This window comes from Poecilia formosa, unplaced genomic scaffold (assembly GCF_000485575.1).
Source record: "Poecilia formosa unplaced genomic scaffold, Poecilia_formosa-5.1.2 Scaffold17, whole genome shotgun sequence".
Lineage (NCBI taxonomy): Eukaryota > Metazoa > Chordata > Actinopteri > Cyprinodontiformes > Poeciliidae > Poecilia > Poecilia formosa.
Window position 1 is genome coordinate 2,565,512 of NW_006799956.1, and position 24,835 is coordinate 2,590,346.

The 24,835-nt window shown below is 40.7% G+C and overlaps 1 protein-coding gene across 2 annotated transcripts in view; it reads right to left on the reverse strand.

Moving 5' to 3' along the window:
* Positions 1-1,408: 1,408 nt before the first annotated feature.
* Positions 1,409-24,835, reverse strand: part of fbln1 (fibulin 1) — a 39,829-nt gene continuing 16,402 nt past the window's right edge. The window contains exons 15-17 of one of the 2 annotated variants that reach the window (XM_007546754.2): positions 17,837-17,982; positions 15,919-16,059; positions 1,409-1,780 (exon numbers count right to left, since the gene is read on the reverse strand). In XM_007546754.2, the coding sequence (XP_007546816.1) occupies positions 1,641-1,780; positions 15,919-16,059; positions 17,837-17,982 (427 nt within the window). In that variant the 3' untranslated portion in view covers positions 1,409-1,640. Of the gene's footprint in view, positions 1,781-15,918; positions 16,060-17,836; positions 17,983-23,594; positions 24,536-24,835 lie in introns of those variants that run through there. The other variant, XM_007546755.2, reaches the window with a different exon arrangement.

Sequence of the window (24,835 nt, forward strand, 5' to 3'; positions counted from 1 at the left end):
TAGTGATTTACAATCCTATTTCTTTTGGGTGAAAAATATTTTAACAATTTGCATGCTTTGTTTATTGTTGAACATTTGTAATAAAAAAAAAAATCAATTGTGGCCTGTGAGTACGTTCAACTTACCAATTTTGGCTTTCATGGCAATGCACCTGGTGAAGACAATGCACTATCCCACCGAATGTTGACTCAAAATCCAGAAATTATTTTGGCTGACAACATGCTCTTTAAAAATGTGTAGACTGAGATAAAACATTTTTGTGGGCTAATAGCTAAATAAAAACCCAACCTCTGAGAAAAGTAACTTTAAATTAGCTTGCGTTTTTATGAATCTATGAAATGACATTGGCAGTATGAAACAGACAATTGAGAAGGCTTTGTCTATGGAATGGAATTGGAGCCAGACATGAACATAAGTTAGCAGTGCTAAATTATGTTCTGGCTGCAAATTATGTTTGCAGCCAGCTCTCTAGATGAATCCGTTTGGTCAAACTTATTAAATTCAGTTCAGAAAACTAACAAAACTGAGAAACAAGATGGCAGCCATATTCGACTGACATGTGTAGTAGCCACGTTTATTTGTAAAACTGTACCATCTTTTCAGCTAACTGCGTAGCACAACTTTGAATGCTAACTTCTCCAGCTTGGTTGAAACAATAAATAGGATACTCGTGTTTTTTCAGCTATAGAAATATTTTCAGAAGGCTCTACTATCCTCTTTATCTGGAACACTTTATGCTAACAACACTGTAGCTTACAAAGGGGTGGATTTTGAAAAGAAAGAATGATAGCGCCACAGTTTAGCCGTCTTTATGCCTTCTACGACAGCATCCATTATGAGGAGTTACGGATTTCTGTCTTGAAAGAGATAATTTTGCACCTTTCTATAATAATTATTTGCAGATGTCTACTGCTCAAAATGTTGAAAATTCTTTGTTTAAATTTTAAAGAAAGTAGCTGCCTAAGATCTATAAACATTATCAAACGAGATAATGAAGCAGAACTGAACTTAAGTTGAAGTAGGAAAATATAACCTGTGGAAAACTATGATTAGAAAGACTGTTCGTGTAAGGCTGGACTTAAAGTTCATTCTCTGTTTGGAGACAGGCCAACAGTGTTTTATTAAAAAACAGAAAAACTGAAACACTCAAATTTGTCAGAAAAAAAAACATAACAAATGTTCCTTAAGTGATAATGGAATGAAATTCAAAAAGTACTGTAAATAAAATAGTGTTTATTTTGTAGAAAATGCTTAAATACAAAAATACATTTAGCAAGACGAAGAAAAAAAAATGAAAGCGTTGAAGTGTAAGAATATGATTATTATTAGATTAGTTCTTCACATGCATGCACTTCAAACAAACGGCATATCTGTATCTCTGACACGTGTTTATACCGACAGCATAGTGTAAGGTTTTCCAACGATGCTGCACTTTATTCTGAATTTGTCATCCACAAAATACAGAGCTTTCATCAGAAGCAAGCAGTGGCCTTTAATCTCAACGACAGTCAGAAGTATTGACATTGTCAAAACATACAATTAAACCCCTTGACACTGAGTTATGCCTTCAACTTACAACAACATGTACAGTGTTAAGAGTGGATGTTGTTATATGTGTTGCAAAATCTTCTGTGTTGGTCTCAGAACCAGAACTCTGACACAAAGATGTGAACATTGATGATGCTCTGGCCAGATTCGCCCTGGGTTGTCAGGTTGCGCATGGACAGTTTCAGTATGGTTTCCCTTGGACCAGTCAGAGGCTTTACAAGGCGAACAACCCCTATGGGAACAAAAACATTTATCATGCTAATGGCAACAGTGTGTTGTTTGTAATTTTTTAACACAGTCATGCAATCTTAAGCTGTTATGCTTCAGGCATTGGGTCATTAATTGAAGTTAAAAGTGACTGTAAATCTGACTCGCTCAACTTTTAAGTGTTTGTTTTATTGTTTTATTTATTTAATAACAAAAGATATATGTTTTTTGAGAATGCCTTAAACTTTAAAGTTGGACACTTATGTACTTTTCCACAGTGTATTCCTTTTGCTATGTTGTACTTAAGCCACTTTGTAACTAATTAGGTCAAATCAAAGATGAAATCTTACTCCAAGATGTGTTAAGGAATATAGACAGGTTCTGTTTTGGGGGGAGACAAATATTTAACCACTTTTTGAAAATGCTGTAGAAAAAGTTGACTTATTTAACAGTCCTATTAACCACTTGGTGCATTACAAGATTTTTTTGTCAGAATATACCCTAAACGTATCTTTAAGTGTCAATCCCTGTCATCCATACCAATAGATTCTTCAGTTTTATGGTAGGTCGAACTCTATCAGTGCAAGATATATTTACCAGCAAACTACCACGACATCAGATGTCCAAATCCAATCCTTAATTTAGAGTTATTTGCAGTTTTGATTGGCATGTTTTCTTGCAGCACAGACGTTATGTCAAGCAGAGACCGGTGCCTTTAGGCAACACGGTTTTGACAAATAGTTTGGGCTCCTTCACCAACAAGTGAGCAAGGTTGGTTCCAGGTCAGCACTGTCAACTAAAAGGTGGATTACGCGGCCCAGCCTCCTGAGAAATAGGTCTCCGTTTTACATTTCTGGAAACCAGAAATATGTGCAACACGTATGTTCTACTCGTGAGCATCACACTGGTTTCTGAACGCATGCCGACATGCCTCATTTCCTGGCGACTAGGATGGTATTTAATACAGAGTCGTGCATTTTTCCCTAACCCAAATAGGTATTTTAATGTCCTGACCATTAACCAGGTAATTTATTTTATTTTGTTGCATATGTGAAACTGCCTAGGCTTCGGTTCATGTGTGGGACCAAATCATTTGTATGAAAGAGAGAGGGAAAAGGCCAATGTATGGATTTATTGCTGTGTTAAATCGTGATAAGGGAAGGTAAAACAAGAGGTCAGGAAAAGGTTCCTGGAGAACAGTCAACTCAAGAAGCCTTTGTGTTGGAACAATCTGCCATACCAATCTGTTTAGTTGGTTAACTTATAAATTAAAAAAAAAAAAATCACATAAAGCCTGTTGATTGTGTACAAACTCCCCCCATCTCCCTGAAAAAAAAAAACAACAACTAAGTACCAAAATACTAAAAGAGGATATTCTCTTTGCAGTGTCTTGAAAAACTTGTTTGGCAACTGCATTGAGTCAATGTGTTCTCTGTTTGCCAAAATGATCTCACATTTATTGCACTAGCTTAGAGAAACTGCCCATTTAATCTAGTTAGAAATAAATCAGCCTGAAACTATCTAATGTATGTAGGAACATCCTGCAGTTGCTGTGTCAACTGCTGTTTGTATCATATTGGCACACAGATGTTTCTGTGTGCCAATGATTGATTCAATGATTCAGAATCATTGAATCAACTTTCAATGATTCTGTAATCATTGAAAGTTTCTGTACCTCAACCATCAGTTTCAGACTTTAGGTAGAAAAGATAACATTATCAAAACTTTATTCAGGATGTATAGGATCCTGAATAAAGTTCTCTTTGGCAGAATCATAGATACCTTTTGTATTTGAACAACACAATATAAAGGATACAATCAGTTTCATTTTACCAGGATCAAGACTGTATGCTCAATTTGGAGGCGAGTGCTCTTCACTCCAGCCAACAGCATTATTCCAACAGAGAGATCAGCTCATACATAGGAAGCCAAAACACAGAGTGTATTTCTTGTTTTTGCTGGCCTAGTACGACTTTCTTGTTGCATATGTCATACAAAAAATTGTGTAACCCACCCGTTGTCATTGGCACGACACTCAGGTGTGCAGCAGATGTCACGGTCAGACAGTGACCGGGTTTGTGGGTGTTTGTCCCGTCAGATTGTCAGTTCCCAAAATCGCTCATAAAGAAATACCTCATAATAGCGCACACAGGGTCAGTATGACCCTGCCGGACTGCGCATGGTGAAAAGCTTGTGGGGTCCTATTGACCCCATCTCTTAACCCTTGTGTTTACAAATGGGGTCCAACCGACCCCACACACGTAAAACTTGTATAATTTGCCTCAGTCCTCGCACGCACAAGGGTTAAGATAGCGGGATTAAAGTGCTGCCAGCTAGTTGATCTGGTTTTGTAGGAATAATGTGTAATATGGTAGTGTTATGTTTTTCTTTTATTAACGGAAAAAAAAAAAACAGGTCGCATTTACACATTGAAAAACAAAACTAGTATTTTGAAATGTTTCCACTCTGGGACTTGTTTTCTAAAGGATCTGTATATTTGATTTGTGCATATCATAATAAAAAAACAAACAAACAAACAAACAAAAAAAACAAATAAAGTTCTCGTTTCTGGTTTCCCAAAATGCTGGATCTGTGTGGACACATAATCTAAACGACAAAAAAAATTTGCGAATATATTAAATTTTGAGATGGGGCCTAAGAGACGCTTTTGGATAATACCCCTTTTAAAACTAAGTAGATGTAGGACCGTAAATTGTTAGCCAGTTCACTTGGAACCTGGTGATTTATAAGATTTAAAGGCCAAAAAAAATTTTTTGTATTTTTTTTTTACTTATCACATTAATTTCAAGTCTATTGTGAATTCTGCTTCTTTTAGATGAGCTAAGAAATAAAGTGAGTCCCTAATGATCTTTAAGAAACGTTTGTGACAAAACCTCACAAATCAGAGACGCATTAAAGTAAAAAGTAAAATAGATGATAGAATAAACACAGTGCTACAGAGCATTACTGAATTCCCTAGGAATTCACTGGGTGCTGTTTTTAAGTGAACATGCGTTTACGGGACGGGGTGGGGGCGGGGGGTGTCAGTGTTTATGCAGGCTGTCAGCAGGCCTTTTCCTACACAGGGTTGGTGACATTTCAGCTCTGGCCTGTTTGAACACAACCACTCACATGTTCTTCTACTGCACCTTACAAGAACCTATTTCTTCTTCCCCCTGTCATTTCTGTTTCATTTATTCAGAGTCAGTAAATCACTCTAACTGACAGATGAATGATTCCATAGCTTAACTCGGCGTGGATAAAAAATGACAAGCGATCGCTCGCCTCCATTCATCAGAATTACGAGGCTCCTCTCTGTGACACTTTGAAACTAGAAGCGAAACACATTTGGTTGTTATCCACAACAAGGGGAACGATGATCCGTAACGCGCCAGCCACGACGTCCTTTGGGACACTGGCATTGTAAAACGATGGATCCCCCACCCACTCATTCTGCCTTTTTTCCCTCGCCTTCCCTCTCTTCCCTTCCTGCGGGGGCCTGGTGTTTGTGGCACCATCACTGTGGCCCACAAGGGTAAATGAATCCCATGTGTTTGATGGAAAGGAGCAGTCGCAGTCACGCAATACAGCCATGAAGGCATTCCTCCAGGAATCCTTCTTAAACTCAAGGAAGGATAAACTTGCGGAACTGGAACTGTTTTCTTCTCTCTCGCTCTCGCTCCTTCATTTTATTTCGCTTCTCCGAGTTTGATCTGAGGGCAAGCAAGAAAATTCAGCTGATTGTGGCGATATGCGTAGAGAAGAGCGGGAGCTGGGGCCCCCTCGTACCAGCGTTACCTCCCATGTTTTGGTGTTTTGGAACGCCGTTGCATGGCAACAATTGACAGTAGAGGCACGTGCCCGAGGTTTTATTGTTTCCAAATTTTCGGCGTGATCCAAAAGGTCTCAGGTCTGTGTAAGCACCAGCTGAAAGCAACCATCAGGGGGAGGTAGGATTTTAAGCCTAGAGGTTGTTTTCCGACTGAAGCCAGTGGAGATGCCGCGCGACTGTGAGTTGACAGAAGCAAATTATTAGTGAAGTTCCAAAGTTCAGTATTTATTTGTTGAATCGATTCAAATGTTTTAAATGGTGCGGAGGGTAAATTTGGTTGATGCTTAATGAGGGCAGAGCACTTGTTAATCAGGGTCAACAAGGTTTTCCTCCAAAACTCCTGCTGAGTGTTTCTATGAAAACATCCTAAACAATCTAACCACATAAGAAAACACTTTGCAAAATACAGGCACACATTATATCCACACTAATGTTTCTTAAGAATTTCTAAACACAGCAATATGTGGAATGTGTCTGAGGCCTATTAGTGTTTTGTAAATTTGTTTTGTGGTCTAATTAGCGTAATAAGTGTTCTCCTATGAACAAAAAGTCTGTTATAATGCCCCTTAACTGCTCCAGATTTCCTCTGAGGCTGTGGGGGGAAATTAAAAGACTTTTAAACCCCAAAACTGTTTGAATTTTGTTTGCTGTAGGGCGTAGCACGACGCATAAACGCCGATCACAGTTATTGCAATGCTGAGTGGCATTGGAACAACACAGAGGTTTGTGCATTGGACATTTTCGCTTTGACTGTGAAAAGTGTTTGGTCATTCGCAACGTTCAACGTGAAAGATTTTGACGCTTGAAGTTGTTGCGTGTGAACTTTTGGAAGCCTTTCGTCAAATCCTGACTTGATTCGGTGTTTCCGTACGCTTTCCCCATCAAAAGCAGAACGGCGTCTTCAATGAGGGGAAAGAATCAGCTAACAGCTGGGCCTCATTGCGCTCAAAGCGAACCTGAGGCGAAACCACAACCGCACTCCCATGCTGAGCATTTCAACCAGATGAAAAGTCAAAAGGCCACGCACAACAGGTTCACTTTGATTAGCTAGCACACAACAGGGGCTTTATTTAAGCCAATAAACCCGTGGAGACCATGAAAACTCTAAAAATTCATCTCAAGGCTCGTCCGTCTGAGGAGACGTTTACAGTTGAAGTGCTGAAAAAGTTTGCGGTCCACCTCCCGTTCACTGAGATATCAACCACCGGGTTCAAAGGTGACTCCGCTGGTCCTAACAGCCACCACCAAACAGCTGTACAATCCATCAGTTCGCTTTGAAGAAAAAAATAAAAAAATCAAATAAATGCCTGTGAGTAGCTGAGACAACCTCACAAATGCCAGTAGGCATTTGTCATCCTTTATAGCCACAAGGTCTGCAGTATTGAAGGCTTACATGTAAACAGTACAATTTCAGGGTTTCTTGGTTTCTACAACTCGGTGAGAAAGTGGATGGGAAAATCTAAAATGAATGGGTTTCGCACCAGAAACAAATGAAAAGCATGCACTGACTTCGCCGCAGTATTGTTTAATGACACATTGGCTACGGCGCGACGGCGTGTCCACAGCGGCCAAGTTGGTGGAGAAGTGCTTGAATGGTTTACTTTAACGTCACTGCAGTGATATGCGTTCAGCGTCTTTCACTGACGCTGCTTTATTAGGTGCCACAGTTCAATTCATTATTCACACAAACGGCAGGTCGGCCAATCACACGACAGCAACTCAGCTAATTTATTTGTAGAGTCAGCAAAGACGACTTGCTGAATGTTTAGCTTAGCTTAAGGCAGTTCTGAAGGCAAAAGGGGTTCAACCTGTACTGGAAAGTACAGGTTGAACCCCTTGTACTTTCCAGTACAGGGGGTTCAACCTGTACTGGAAAGATATATCCCCAATAAAGAAGAGTGTGGTCTAACAGGGCTGAGCGATAATCACAATATAAGTGTTTCATATCAGCAGATATCGATAATTATTAATTTTTGTCTTAAATATCTGAAATTCTGCCAAACTATTGATGTGACCTTAACTTTTTGTTGTTGCTAGGTAACCAATGAGTGAGTTAGTTGACGGCACCAACCTTGCTTAGCTGGCCGTGAGAGGCTGAGCTGCTAAAACCTTTGCTCTGCCTACATCAACAGTCTTCAATCTGATGTTTTGGTCCTAACTAGCCCTTTATTTGAAGGACATGAAAAAATATGACTCATAAATCATTTATTTGTTTTCCTCTGTTGTTTATTTGGGATATTTAAAATGTCTTCTGGTTGCAGTATTAAATGTTCATTCAAATGTAAAGTTTATTCATCTTTGACAATGTGTTCTTGCATTATATGCCTTTACCATTATAATATTTGAAAATTGTCTCAAAGCAACAATATTATAGTTTATCGCAATAACTAATGGGACAATTCATCATTCGGTAAAATTTGTTATAATTTTCATCACTTTGTGTTCAGTCTCACTGACAACCAACTACTGCTTGACTCTACCGCCTCCATTAAGTTTTATTTTTAGTCTTAAATCGCTTTCCCCATTAGGAAACCGACACATTTCAGTTTTGACAATCGTTTACTGAGGCTGACTCAACAATCCTTGTAACCTTCCAGGAAAAGCAACCTGACCAGCTACGTTCAGGCCTCTCCAGGGTAAGATCTTGTGTTTACAACCTTTTCACTGCTACGCGGCGGACGGTTAGGTCAGGCTATCCAAACACAGCGCTGACCACTGTGGAGAGCAAGTGGGATGCGTGTGCAGTCCAGCTCAGTAAGGCCAACACATGTGGCTTGATATTTTAAGGTCAATTAACAGAGAGTCATTGTCACTGATCTCTTCAGTGGTTCGTGGGTTGCTGCTGGACAGTGACTGGTGACATCACTGGTGAACAGTAGCCTAAAGGCCACGGATATGTCTTTTCTTGGGTATTCAGTTTTTAGCAGCTGTGGGCCAGAGCAGCTGAGATGACATAACACGCACCATTATCTTTACCACACAACCTTTCCGCAGCAACACAAGCAACCTTTCAAAGCCATAGCTCGGAGGCATAAAATAGCCTGAATGAAAAATGGCAGCCAAAGAAAAACTTGCTTTGTCTGCACTCTGAATCGAGCGTCTTTAATAAAGTCTTCTAAAATGTTGTAAATGGAGCAAAGCATGAACTTGCTGATGAGCTTCGGAGGCACAGTCTTTTTGAGTTTTGGTGTGTGACACACGAGGCATGCAAGTAAGCTCCGATAATTTTGTAGCTTTAATGGCTGTCTAAACAAAACTCGAGAACACGCTGTTTGAAAGCATTCGACTAATGTTTTCATTTGATTCATTAAAGTTCATATTCGGAAGATAAATGCGTCACTGTGAGTTATGTGCACAATTTTGTTGCAGATAATAATAAGAAAACCATCCCCCGCTTTACTGAGAGGACAGGGAAAATTATAAGGATTGTATGATGGCAAGTTATGTGAATAGTTTTATTGTTAATAAGAAGAGAACATCTTCACTGCATAATACTGTCACTCCCAGTGATGGAAAAAGTTCTTAACTCTAGTATTTGAGTGAAAATATTGATACTCGTGGCCAAATCTTTCTGGATTACAAGTAAAAATTGCTCGCTCAAAAGTTTACTCCAGTTTAAGTGCTTAAGTACTTACCCTTTCAAAATACTTCAGTATTCAGAAGTACAAATTATGTTTTCCAACATTATTACATCACTGTATTGTTGTTTGAGTCCTTTTACAGAACCTTGTAACTTACTGAAACCTCCTAATGATGTACTGACATGTAGAACTACTTTGATACAAGACGTCTACGCCACCTGTAAAATCTTGACACTATTTTCTTTATTGTATTATTACTTAAAACATCCCACCCCCCAAAATAAGACAAAAAAGAACCAAACTTTTTTCTCCTCACAACTATAAGTAACGGCAACTACAATACCGTATTTAACACAGAAACTTAAAAACGTCAAACATCAAGCTACAACATGGCCACTGGTTTCTCTGCTTAAGTTTCTCCAACCAGCCCCATTGCCGAGTTTTGTGTGACTGAAAGCGGGAGCTCGAGGATGCCGTAATTACAAATCCCAGGTGTGAGCAGCGACTGTGACTAACTCCCATTCTGGTGAGGAGCACAGCGTATGGCCAATTGCATTTGAGTAAAGAAAACCATCAACAGCGGACTACAAAGCCACGCTGAGAAAAAAGGAACGAGTAACGACAAACTTCCTAGAAATATAGTGGAGTTGAAAGTCACCGTCCACCTCCGGACCGCCATGTTTCACTGTGGGTATGGTGTGTTGAGAGTGAGCGCAGTTTTAGCGCATGCAGGTCACAAATTGGGAGTATAAAATAGCCTGAATATAGAGATCTGACTAAAAACTGATTCTCCACATTTTGAATCAGGGTTCTTCAGTAAACTCTACTGAACTCTCAACTAAATGGACTAAAGCAACGAGTTGATGAGCTGTCAAGGAACTTTCCTTTTGAGTTTGTCACGTCACATGAGAAATATGCAGAAAAGCACCACGGGGGAAAAAATTTATATTTAATAGTTAGCCAAACAAGATGGGATTTTTCTAAGAACTCATTGTTTGCAAGCGAAAACTTAACAATGAATTTAAATTAAACAGATCCCACAAATCCCGGGCAGACGAATGGATCAGGATGACTTATGGAGACAGTTTTATTGCAAGTAAAACTTGTACTTTGTGTTCACGCTGCGTACGTGGTATGTCCCTATGACGACGACGACGTCTCCGCATGGTTATCTGTTCATCCGTAAGTCTGACTGTGGCGGACCACCCTGAGGGCCGCGGGAGGTTAGGGGGAGCGCAGCGTGTGTGCGACTGGAATCGCTGGGTGGAGAAGACCCTGGTTCTGATTAGACCCATAAATCTGCTCAACAAGTATTCCTCATGGGCTTGGCGCTCTCTGGTGGGCCCCTTGCAGCCTTGTTGGGATTCATTCGCCGTCCAGACCAGCGGAGCTAACTGTCTCGGAGCCAAAAGCTCCAGTAGGTCAGAAAGTAGTCACGTCTCACACTGAGAGCTCACATTCCACCCGCTGCTGTCGGCCGCGCCGCTGGACGATGACTATCTGGACCGAGCTGCTTCTTCTCTTTGTTTATCGAGCTCGCTTTCATCGGCGCTCCGTCAAATTAGCCGCAGAGGCGCATCTGCACCGGCGTATGAAAAATGACCAGAATTTAGCGATGCCGTCTTAAACGATCAGTTCCTCCACATGATGTGTCGCATGAAAAAATAAAAAAATAAAAAACAGGGGCTTTGTAGTATGTGCAGTTTCCAGTAAGATACAAAAAAAGGACAGCATAATAGAAACAGTTATTTTCCCACACAGCAAAGATTAACGGCACAGTAAAGTCCTCCCGTGACAATCGCTCATGAAGAGGAGTTACTCAGAGAAATTCAATGGTGACTAAGCATGCTGTCTGTGTGATTCCACAGTTGTCTCTTGATTGTCTATAATGTGGATTTACACACACTGAAACGAGTTATGGAGCTGTGTTCGTATGTGTGTTTTGTAAAGTTAAAATGAAAAAAGATATTAACACAATTTCCCATCAAAACAGAAAAAGGAAAAAATCGAATAAATCCAAAGCCCGGGTGATGCTTGACGTATTCATCGAGCCGACCTTAACGTTTAAAGACAGGGAGGATGTGTGTAATTCAATGGAAGGCAGTAAAAACAGAGAGATATGAGGATTTATTCTATCAAGCTATCAGGGAGCCGGTGTATTAATCCGGCATCTGACTGCTGCACTTAATCATCCCCAGTATCAGCTCCGCTCAGACAACCTTCCCCCAATTAAAAGTGCTTCAGCATGAGCAAAGCATTTCATCACTTACTGAGTTTCAATGGGTTCTCCTCATCACATATTTTCAGAGTTGGGTAGTAACTAGTTGCATTTTACCTGAGTAACTTTTCAGAGAAAGCGTACTTTCTACTATTCTGTGCTTCGTACTTTTACTTGAGTAAACTGTCTGGATGCTCTACACAGTGTGAGTAACTTCACTGAGCGAAGAACAAACTGGTCTTAACTAAAACTTCACCAGAGACAGACATGACCAGCAGTTTCACATGGAAAGAAACTGATTTTGAAAAATGTTTCTTTTTGCCTGATTTTGTTGTTTTGTAATTATTTATATTAATTTCCATTTTGGTCATTAAAACAGCAAAATGTCCACATAACTTTGTATTTTGGTCTGTCTGATGATGTAATTTTGACATATTTAAATGACTATATTTTTTGACCAGTTACACGAGTTGCCTTTTTACCAAATGCACTTTTTACTCTTACTTAAGTAAGAATAAAAAGTAAGAATAGCACTACTACAACATATTTTTACTCAACTAAAACTAAAAAGTAGCCATTCGAGAAATGACTTGAATTAAATGTTTGGGTGTTCAAACCACCTCTGTAAAGTCCAACTGTGGGAGACCTTGTGTGTCGTTGGCTCTCTACCTGAAGGCATCCTGTGGCATCGCTACCACTCCACTGCGGCTGTCGGGGGAAATAGTAGGTGTTTGATCAGATTACGATGGTGTCTGCCAAGCCCTGAGAGACTGTGGTGTTTGCTCAGATGCGTGAGGCCCTGGGGCTCGTCATCCAGATGAACCAGAGACGGATGGCCCTGGACTGAGAAATAACAGTGTGGCTCTCCCGCTGGGCTGTGCGTTCAGCCAGAGCTGCACTTGTGTGTGGTGGTTTGAGTACAGTGCCTTGCTAAAGGGTGCTAATCCCTTGGATTTTTTGTTTTTGTTTTGTTTTTACTTCACAACCGCAAACTTCAGCGTATGTAATCAGGATGTGACTGACATGAGGTAGCTTATATTTGTGAAGTGGAATTAAAAAAATGAAGGGCTTTCATCAATATAAGTAAACATATGAAAAAGTGGCATGCATTTGTATTCAGCCCCCTTTACTCTGGTGCATCTAGAAAAATCAGAGCAACTTGTTGGCTTTAGAAATCACTTAATAAATAAGGAAACATACTCCATATTTGTGTGACATTTTGTCAAATTAATTTACTTTTAAACTATTTTACAGTAGTTTTGACTGCATGCTTAATCTGCCAAAGGTTCTCCAGCAGGATTGTACTTCATTTAACATAATTGCTAAAACTGTCACTATGCCGTGACAGTATGAGACAAATTATCTCTGAATAAAATCGAGCTCTTCTGCTGTCTCCACATGCTAACTACAGAAATACACAGCTCCATCAGAAAGAACAAATCAGCGGCAGAACAAGGGTGTTAATGTTGTCAATCACCCTAATGTAGGGGCTGTCATGAATGCTCAAGCTAGTTAGCATGGCCACCGACGACAGCAGATAAATAGTTTTCCAGTATGGGTAAGTTTTTTCTTCGCCATTAGCACTTTTAATGGTGTGTACGGGAGCATGACTGACAGTGCTAACACCCCTCATGGCTCTGATTGGTTGTCTTTTTACCAGGAGCGGTGCATTTCTGCAGACGGCAATAAAAGCTTGGAGGATATAGAGGAGCTTTAGTTTTTTTCACAGGTTATCTACCTCATATCATATTGTCACGACATAGTTACAATTTTAACAAATATGTTTAAAAAAAATAAACTCCATCTTTAAAGCAAACTAAACGGGACTGGTGTGAATGCACCCTTGTTTTCTTTCTACTTCACTCTCACGCACTACTTTGTGCTCATCTGTCACACCGAATCCTAATAAAATTATCAGATCATTTGCAGTGTAACAAAAATATAAAAAACTTGCATCTTCTAATCAAATTATCTAATGAGAACTTGTCTTAAAAGCCAGCAGCACATATTTAGGATTCCTAATTGGCTCGTTTGACACTTTTAATATCTCAAAAGAGGGACAAAATGAATGGGCAACGGTAGTTTGAGCCGACACACGTTCATCACTGGAGCCTGAATGTCTGCTGCTGTTCACGTCCCACCAAACCGTTATACAACCAATGGAGTCACTGTAGACGCTGGAAACTAAGCTTCCTTGTGTGACACATCAGCGAGCCTTATACAATGGTTACGCAACACTAGCGTCTGCAGGCCAAAGTACCAGCGGCGCAAATTAAAAAAAAAAAAAAAAAAAAAAAAAAAGACAGAAAGAGGAGCCATCATCACAACATGACCACTACACATTTCAGTAAGTTAGTCAGTGACCTCAGGTTCCAGTGAGCCGGGATGCCTTTGGGTTTTAGAGGTGTGATGAGCGAACTGCTGCTAACACGGACCAAGCTGCATCCAATAAGCAAAACGATGGGTTCGGGAGAAAAACGGCTCCTAAAAAACAGGCCTTTCATGTGGTTGTCAGTTTAAGTGCTCTAATGCTCGGCGAGACACTGAGGCCTATCGTGAAGAAATGGAACAATGCATTCAACCACATGAAGCAAAGAGTCACAGGATTACTTCTGCACAGATTTTTTCTCCTTATTTTCTCATTGTCTTACTGTCTCATTTTGTGTCTCTTTCTCTCCCTGCCGTTTTATTTGCATTCCTTCCACTGTACACACACACACACACACACACACACCCACACACACACTCATTGTCTATGAAATTGAGCACTAATATAAACAGGGAATTAAGCAAGATCTTCTGTGTACACACACACCCAAATGGATAGACTGATTACTGACGCCGAATTACACCATTGTGAATTCCAACAAAGCATGCCATTTGAAATAAGTGCGTACAATTATAAAATCTGCAGAGATCTGTATGAATTATTACCCCCGACTGCTATTTTTCTCCCACCTCTTTCTATAAATTTGGGCGTGTTTGATCAGCGCACATCTGTTTCTCTAAGTTCACAAGTGTGGAAGAATTGCGTGCACTCATAATCCAGCATTCACCCGGTGACAGCAACATTTTTTCTCCTCGTATAACCCCGCTCCTCCTCGTCTCCTCTCCCGCTCGGTAAAGGCAGATGTGCTAACTGACAGCCAATCTCTTCATCCGTTGCAGAGACAAGAACTTTCTTTGCACAACCAACTCCTCCCTGAATCTCAACAGAGAAACAATAGACTGTAAAAACAAAAACTAAATCCATCCATCCGTTGTTTTCGGGGTCGGGTCGCAGTGGTAGAAGCCTAAGCAGGGAGACCCAGACTTTCCTCTCTCCAGTCACTTGGGTCAGTTCCTTTGGGGAAATCCCAAGGCATTCCCAGGCCGGCTGACAGACATAGTACCTCCATCTTGTCCTGGGTCATCATGTGGGTCTCCTTTTGGTGAGACAGGCCTGGAACGCCTCCACAAGGGAGACCAGATGACCAAGCTGCTCACCCTATCTCTATGGAAGAGGCCAGACACCTTGTGGAGGAAACTCATTTTGGCCACTTTTGGCCACCACCCAAAGCTCATGACCATAGATGAACAATGGAACATAGATTGACTAGTAAATTAAGAGCTTTCCCTTTTGACTCAACTGTTTCTTAACCATAAAAGACTGGTACAGCGCCTCTGCGTCACTGCAGATGCAGAACCAATCCGCCTATTGATGTCCCGCTACATTTTCCCTCATTCGTGAACATGAACAAGACTCCAAGATACTTAAACTTCTCCACTAGAGGCAGGACCTCTTCCCCAACCCGGAGAAGGCTCTGTGGCATTTTACGGCTCAAGACTCTTAGCTTTGGAGACACTGATCCTCATCCAGGCCACTTCACTCTCTGCTGTGAACCACTCAAGCGAAAGCTGTAGATCCCGGCCTGATAAAGTCAGTAGCACCACATCATCTGCAAAGAGCAGAGATGCAGTTCACCTTGGCTGCAACTAGACTCTGTCCATTAAAGTTAGGAACAGAATTGGTGACAAAACGTACCTCTAGCAAAGGCCAACTCTCACCGGAAACTAGTTGGACTTCCTGCTGGAAATGTGGACCAGATGGCTGAGCCTCCTCAGCTGACTCCTTTCAGCGTGGATAAGCAGTGGCTCTACTCTAAGGCCCTCCCGGTTGATCTGGTTCAGTGCTCCACGACCAGAACGAAAGCCACTCTGTTTCTCCTGAACCTTATGTTTGACTGTACAGCAGACCCTTAACTCCAGACCTCCCTATCAAACCTTACCAGGGAGCTTTCCTTCTCTAGTTTGAACACACCCTTTTTAAATAAGGGGACCGAATATAAATTTACAAGATGCTTGAAGTCTGTCATGACAGTATGCTGAAAAGTTTAAGTAGTCATTGTGAATGCTTGTGCAAGGCAGTATAACTTTACTTTTAATAAGAAAAACTACTTCCTTTCAGAAAACCAGAATGCTGCGTCTGATCACAGATGCCAGAGGGCGGTAAATGTTACATAACAAAACTGCTTTTGTGTGAATCTACTCACCCACATACACTCCATTCTCCACTCGCTTGATGATGTCAAAGGCGTTCTCTATGTTGCCCTCTAGGATTTCAAACTTGACGTCATAAGTACCTAAGTGGTACGATCCGTAAGCCGGAACTGTCGTTCTCAGAAAAACGATTTCTGAAGGAAGATAATCAAGGACAAAAAAAAAAAAAAAAAAGTCACTTTTAGGACCTAAATCCTCATGAGGGTTCTTCTGCCAGACTTGTACCACATGATATACTGAAAGATGCTGCGGTCTGTGTTTTGTTGTATACTGAGAGGGTCACAGAGAGTTTGAAGCTTTTCAGTACCGCTGCTCAACTAAAGTGCTTTCAGTCCTTTACACCCCAACGTGGAGCTTATGAAAGATGACAAGAGCTTAACTCTCCGAGACACTGAGCATGTCTTAGACAGGCACTGCATGCGGGCCAATAGATGCTTGTCAGCTGTCACCGTCTGCAAATGATTACAGTGGTTACTTCTATTCAGGCAGCATGACACTAACTCTCAGCTAGAGGGTTGCCAGTGTTTTTTTTTATTTTTTATTGGAGAAGATGGAGTCATGAACTGAAAAAGACCAGGAACCTAAATTAAATGTGTTTTTTGTTTAGGGTAGTGCCTCAATAGTATTTAGAACAGTAGAACAATTTTTGTTGTTTATGTTTTAGTTCTTGCTCCAGCTCTATGCTGGAAATGTACATTTGTTTTTTTATTTACAAGAGCATGATACTAAAAGTACCAATAAGATTTCCATCTTTCTGATTATTATGTTAGGAAGAATGTTTTATTTTTTTTTTGTTACATAATTTTCCACATCAACATCTAACAGAAGAACACATCCAATATCTTTTTTGGCAAAGGTTACATGATTTTTTGTTTTATTTTTAAACCTAAAAATTAAAATAAAATAGTGTTTTTTTTGTTGTTTTTTTATCAAAAAATATGAATAGATATTTATTGCAACTTACAAGCTATAATTCAAAAGGGCATGGAACATTTGTGGTTCCAAATTAGGTTTATTCAGCTGGACTCAGGGTAAAAACGGGTCTTTAGATTGTAACAGCTGCTGACCACTACCTTCTCTGGCCAACATCAATCTGTCCTTCAACGGTTTCCTCTTCCTCGATTGGTGGTTAAACAAGTGCAGTGTCTTTGTGACTGAAGGGCCATGAATGTTGAAATCAGGAGAAATAAAAACCTGCTGCAGGATGTGTGATGGCATTTTATTGATATTGGAGACTTTTTTTAGCATCTTGCAGTCTGCTTACATGGTGAAATTAGTTGGAGTCAGTTCTTGACATATTAGCAGTTGAAAAGTCTTCACCTTGTAGACCATTTCTGAACGGTGAATTGGCTAATTTAAAATTCTTTTGAGGCCACTTACCACAGTATCTCTTATTTTAGCTAAGTTTTAGTCAAAAAATTAGCTAAAAGGCTAAAGCTAGCATAAATGCTATCATCAGGTTGCCTTATCTTATCTTGTGGCGTTTAAATGTGACAAAAGCAAAAGTATGAAAATCTGTATGTGTGCAAATGCTTTTGATTAAATTGAGCTGGACAATCTTTAATTGTAGTGAGTTATGTTAATCTACACTCTCTATGGAATTGTAATCTAACTCTAAAATAGATTATATTAGAATGAATAGGACAGAACAGATTTGCATTGAATTGGGCCTGTTTGATTTTTCATTACAGGGACCTGAGATTAATTTTATCAAGGATTGATCACATAAAAAAAACATGACATCGGACGCATAACGCATGGGGATCCATGCTAACTGCTAATCTCAGTTGAGCATACAGAACCTTTTCTCAAGTTTTTGCACTTCTCTGGTGTTTGTTTTACTTGTCGGAGCCTGCAAAAAAAAAAAAAAAGAGAAAGGAGGAGGAAAGATAGAGGTGAACGTGAACCTACCCTCTGGCCTTGTGAACTCTCTGAGGGTGGGCAAGGAGAAAAAGGTGTGGGCCACGGAGAGCGTGGGGTCCAGAACGCAGGCGATGTCGTTGGGCTGACAGGATTTTATACAGCGGACCGTGTCAGATCGTTCGAGCGTTGGAGTTCTATAGGAGAGAATAAATCACACTCTGACTTTTAGGTGCTCTCTATTTCTAGTTTTCACAGTCAAATACCTTTGCTCTCTAAAGCTCACAATTACAAGCTACTCGAAGAGTTCTGCCCACTACATAATCAAGAACTCAGTGGGATTCCCTCCATGGCTGCTACACAAACACTGTCTGTTCAAGACGGCAAGGGTGCTGGATTTAGCCCTCAGCATTAGGAATAATCAAAATCCGTGCGGTTAGGAAGAATAATAAACCAGGAACAGCCAAACGCTCGTGCTACAGCCAGACTTTATAGCTTGTGGAGACTCGCGCCGCCGTCGACGCTCTTCTGATGCCCCATGTCACGCTGTGTGGGAAATGAATTACTGCGCTCACAAAGAATGATCCACAACCTGCTCAGGGAAAATATTTGGATTTGCAAAGCATCCCCAGCTTCACATCAGATAATCTCCTGAGGAGGATTTATGTAGCAAGGGAATGTTCTAAAAGACTCCTAAATTGTGAGCAACATGACTCGACAACTCCCCGTCCTCTCCCCCTGGGGCCGCTCTCATCCTATTATTTAGGACTTTGTTTATTCCACAGACTAATCAGTGACAGGTCGGAGACACTGGAGGCTCCCAACGCCAACGCCACCTGGAACATCGCTTTTCACTTCCTGTCTGCTGCAAGAGGAGTTCATGAGATGCTCTGAACGCATTAACGCCCTCATAAATCAACACTTTGTCTATGAAACAGCGAGGAAGTTTTAAAAGGAAAAAAAAAAAAAGACGCCTTGATGTTAAATTAGGCCGCTCACGGTTGGCCTTCACGGAGGAGAGATGTCAGTCTGTGGTTATATTGGGTTACAAAAACATGAGAGTTGCCATGTACGGGTCAATTTAATGCGCACGGGCGGTCACACAGCCACATGTGAGTCACGGGGCTGTGGATCTCCGGTGCTCCTCGGGGGACCCATCCCACCACAGCTCCAACGGCCGGGCCCACTTGGAGCTGCGGCGCGGACAGGAGCCCCTCCGACAGAAAGTCAAGCCGGCACTGTAGGGGCTTGTAATTAGCAATTAGCGGGCGGGTCCAAGTTTTGCTTTGGTCCAGGCCAAACCCACAAAATGTTCTACTAGTTTATAACACCGCCGCCTGAGCGGGGCTCTGGAGGACGAGGTGAAAGCTGCTGAGGTAGGGAGTGGATTTATGAGAAGACGGCAAAGAGTGAATGGACCCCCACTGCGCATGGCACTCCTTGCAGCGCCGTGCAAAAATATTCAGAAAAGTTTTTATTTATTTATTTTTTATTTTTTTAAATCCTTCACACCAAAATTTGTGTGTATTTCATTAGGATTTTGTATGACAGTGCAACAAAAAGAAAAAAATGCTGACCAAATGTGAAGAGGAAGGAAAGCAATGCACAACTTTCAAAATGCTTCACAAATCAAACTTCAGAACCAATCATGTCTATAAGTATTATGAAGTTTTTCTCTACCAACTTTGTATATACTGAAGCCAAATTCAAACTCTGTCCGACAGGATGGAAATTGTCTGTGAAGAGCCATTTTTCAGGTTTAGCCACAGATTCGGTCTGGACTTTGACTGGACCATTCCACCACACTAATATGCTTGGATCTAAAATATCTGGCGCTCTAAAGCTGTCCTGTTGAGAAGCTGGGTGTCTCTGCAGCTCCTTATCTTTCAGCATAAAACATATTTGTATGGCTAACTTAATTTCCATTAAATGGATCGACTTGTTTAAGTAGTGCAATTGTATCACTGTTAAACAAGTTAAACTAAATTTGTGTTCATCCTAATCAACTAAAGTAAATTAATTGGATTGGGTCAATTATATTAAATTGGGCTATAGTGAATAGTAAAACTTAAATTAAGTTGAACCGACACAAGTGCTTTGAATCCTTTCAATGATTTTTTTAATGTTAATCATAAGAGTTTTTTTTTTTAGTGAGCTAACTTCAACCCTCTGGCCTGCTTCTCTCTTCGATGTTCTGCCTTGGTTTCCAGCTGTGCCACATGGTTTCTATTTTCAGATGTTGTAGTGAACCAAGCTTGGATTACCGTTTTATCACCTTAATAAGCCTGGAACTTCACCACAACCTCAACCCGGACCTGTCGGCTGTGTTCCTTGCTCTTCACAATGCCATTTGTTCACCAGTAGTCTCCAACGAGCCTCGAACTCTTTCACAGAACAGCTGGATCTATACAGAGACTCGCATACAAAGTGGCTGGATTGTGAAGGGAATTGGTTGTACTTGATTTTGTTGCAGGAAAGATGGTGAACGCAAAAGCAGCTTTGTTATTTTTATCTTTAAAGAGGCAAGCACGTAGAATCATTTTATAGTACAAGCAAGTAACCAGTTACAAAAATGCTGCAAATATCAAATATGACATCAGAAATTTGACTTAGTAATTTACTAATTTGACTTAGTAAATTGGGCTTCTGTCTCTAAGAAACTTCTGCTCTTTCTGAAACTCCGCCTCCAGGAAGTCACCACATCGCTGACACTTGAACAATGTTTTTACCAGCTTTGCAATGACAAGTAGCTCATATAACGAGCACAGATGTGCAGTTCCAGCAGGAGTTTGCTAATTGCTGCTGGCTAGTCTGAAGGAGCAGAGTTGAAGAGTCAGAGGATAGGGCTGCTGTGTGAGACAGAAGCTTGGAAACTAGACTGCAACTCCAAGGAGGAGCTGTGCCTTAAAAGCGGGGCTAGGTCCAACTAAGCATTTTTGGTTGCCACGAGAGATTTAAAGTATTTAGAAATAAAGTATTTCTCAAGCATTCATGAAAGAACCAAAACAACACTTCAGGTATGTTTTTTGATGATGTAAAGTTTTTTTTTTTAAATAATACTGCCCCTTTAAAACAAACATAATCTATCATTTTACTTCTGCATGACCCACATCATAAATTTCCAATAAAATACACTGAAATTTGTGACACTGAACATGCAAGTGGACACTTTAAAAGCAGGCGGAAGTGATTCAAGGCAAACATAGAAAAAAAATGTCTGTATTGGCCGATCAGTTTTACATTCATCCATGCAAACTTGCTTTCAGCCACATGAACACATGCACGTCTTCGTCGGCACTCCCCCGCCTCACGTGGCTCAGCCGAGGGGAGAAAAAAAAAACCCCCAACAAAAAACCAATACCTACAGACCAGAAAGAAAAGCAGACTTTTTGCATAAAAGTGCTCTGGTCAAGCTTAGGGCCCTGTGTTTTTTTGGTAATTATTATTTATAGTCGGCACATTGATAACGCCCCAACACAAACACTGCAGGGCATCATTCATTTTGTGTGCGGTGATGTTGCCGCACCACAAATTGTTCAGACCACCGGCCAGAGCCCAGAGCCCCATAACTCAATGTCAGAGGGGAGGGGGGTCTGGTGGGGAGGAGGTGAAAAGGGGGGGACCTGTGCACTGCCGGGCTCTCATTTTAAGCATATCCCTGCTAGGAACCAAGTGCATCCTCGCGGGCCCGACGGCTCTGGACAGAAGGAACCCAGGGACGTCTGAATTTACAGTTAATAAAAGCCGCAGGCTTTTGGGCCGCAGCCTCGCACCATGTCAGAGAATTTATACTCATGACTCCCCCCTTCCACCCAGCTCCTTCTTTTACCGCTCCATCCCATCGCATGTCACTTACTTTGCCTGCTTCTGGATTATCTGTCTGCTTTGGGGTCTGCAGCCGCAGTGGAAACCTTTGCATTTCACATTAAATGCAATAGAAGCCAAAAAGATGTGCATGAAAAACAACCGCTGCAGAGAGACGCACATGTGGTGCCTGACAGTAAGAGGTGTGGGAGTAGCAATGAATTAGGCCCGATCTGGTTTACAAACATAATCTGGTCACTTTGGTCCTATAAGTGGTAAATGTGAAGGTGTTTGCATTGATAAAGCTGCACATAGCAACAATGTTAAACCTATTAAAGCTAATTCAATTGTTGTTGTTTCTAAAGCAATTTAAAACGCACACTTTATGGGATTTCAGTTCACAAATTATTATACAGATGGTGGTCACTTTAAAAATATATATATATATATATTTTTTTTTTAAACAATATACCAGAATGGAATTCTGGAGAATTTGCATGCACAGCTGCATTTCCTCTTTGCTGAAACCACTGGAATACAAGAAATGTGAAACTATGCGAAGGAGCTCTCCATGCCTACAACTGCGACTTGGCCTCCCACCCTGACGGCTCCCATCGCTGCATTTGATTAGAGCCCCACAATGCCCCATTATCAGGAACAGGACTTGACTTGAACATGTGTTATTTCTATCTCAGTTTTAATAGAAAAGTGTTCATCCAGCACCGCAACCATAAAACGCTGCAGAATGTCAGACTTTATCATGCAACCATTGTCAAGTTACACTCACTCACAGGGCTTGCTGAGGGTTGTTACCGTTTAACCATTTACCCGGACCGAGGACGCCACCTACAGTTGTGGCTGTGACAATGCAGCGACTAAAATGGGAAAGCAACAACACTCCAGAAAGATGACGTTTTGAGCTTAAGTGATTGATCATGTAAAATACTGAAAGAGAAAACTTTGTTTTCCAACTTTAAGTCTTAAGATAGGATTCTTTCCAGACACATAATTTCTCCATAAACTCCAATAATTTAAAGCGACAGTCACTGGTAACTAAGTGATTTTTTTAAAACTTGGATTTAAAGTGTTTAATATGTAATATGTCATCCATGTTTTATTGGTTATTCTTATAAAAATGTATAAAAAGTCTTACTACTGCAGTAGCATAATCAAAAATGTTCAAACTTTACATTGAGTACATTTTGTCATTAAAACAATAATTATTTTAAAAAGTAATAAAAACACTGTAATTATTGGCACCACTAACAACTCCACTAAAAATAATTATTTGAACTAGGAGAGATGGCATGAAAGACAGACTTCTTCAGAATTGAATTAAGATGGATGTGATGACGGCACAAAACAGGAAACGCTCCAAGGTTTACAACTAACCAATAGCTTACAGGAAGTTAGCAAGTGTAGCAACCACCTAATATTCACTTAAGGTTTAATCCTACGTTGTATGTTCCAAAACATTCCCTAGCATTTCGTCTTTACACTGGGAAATCCCAGAGTAAAGAAGAGTTTACATTTTCAAGAGAGTACGTGCAGAAACTGACGTTAACGTTCAGTAATGCTAACTGTGCTACTCATGCTAGAAGCTAACATTTGATGCTAAAGACAATTTAAAACGTAAAATTTGTCCTTCTTTCACGATTCTAATCAATTTCTTACATTAGTGACACTCACGCACACAGTCGGACGTCACTTCTGCTCCAGGTAGGCCTCATTGCTGCGAAGTTTTGGATTTGAAAATGTGGAAAATGTTTCGCCGCCCGGAGCGGTGGGGCAGGGGCGGAGACTACATATGATATAAAATGGGAAATTTACCAGAAAATATTATTATGGGAACACGACGGGAAAGAGAGGTTAGATATGGTAGTTTCCCGACCAAAAACTGGAGACTTCACAGGTTGGCAGGTCTGTCACAATAAGCAATAAATCAATTAATCACATGATAAAATGAGCTCAATAATTTCCATTTGCACAATTTATCGTCTTTGTCTTTTTTTAAATCTCTTTCTGCCAAAAAACTGGATGACAAAAGTCTTCAGTTTGGTGCTTTGTTCTCAACCAGCCCCTTTCTTGAGCGACAATTTTGTTTACATAGGCTTCATATTTTTATTTTTTGCTTCTGGTGTTCTATTCATTTATTTTGGAAATTTAAAGTGTCTTCCAGTTCCAGTGTTAAATGTTCAATAAAGTTTATTGATCTTTGAGAATGTGTTCTTGGGTTTCTATGCCATTACTGTTATAACACTTGAAAATGGCCTCAAAACAACAATTATTATTGTTTATAGCTTCTGAGAAAATTTCTTTCCTGAAAAAATTGTTATTGTGACAGACCTAGCTCCAAGTATGACCAAGTAATAAAATATTTCATGAGATATAGTTTAATATGAATTTATTTAAGACTTTTTACACCTTGTTGCTAGGGGTGCCAATAATTGTAGAGTTGGCCTGTATCTTGAAGAATATACATCTACATCGTATCATCAATATTATGTGAAACATTCCTTTTCTAATAGTAAACTAATGTGTTTAATCCTCAACAAGTCCTGTGTTTACTCCTGTAAGGGGTTGTATGGTACTTTGGGCTCCTCCTGGGTGACAAACACCAGAATCTTAGCCAGGTAAATGGAGACCGTGCTGTAGCGGCGCAGCTTCATCTCCAAGTCCAGCTTGAAGTCCTGCGGCTTGTCGATGAGCCTTCCCACCGACATCACGCCGCCGGTGGGCGTGCGCTCGGCCTTGAAGAACCCCCCCTCGTTGCCGGCCGTGAGCGCCACCTGGATGTCATCGCCAGGCATCGTGTGGGAGGGGCCCATGCGGAAGATATTGGTGAAGACGGGAATGTTGGTGGGGAACGTGAGGTAGTAGTAGGTTATTCTCAGGGGCAAGATCGGGCAAACGACAGTGTCGTTGCAAAGCAAGCGTTCGCATCGACTGCAAGATCAGAGGAGAGGGAGGGGAGAAGGGGTTTCATTTTTAATAACCATGCGTTGCATGCAGTAAATGAAAACATGAATTTTAACAGGGTAACGTCGGTTATGGTGTCGTCTGAGAGAACATGCTAGAGGTTCTTCAAACTGTTGTTTTTACACAATGCTACTTAGTCAGAAAAGTGACAAAAATGGAAGGTAGAAAAATATGAATGTGCATTTCATCATCTATCTCGACAAGAGAGAACATGCTACAGTCAAATGGATTCTACAATCATTCCAACATGAAGCAGACTGAGCATGC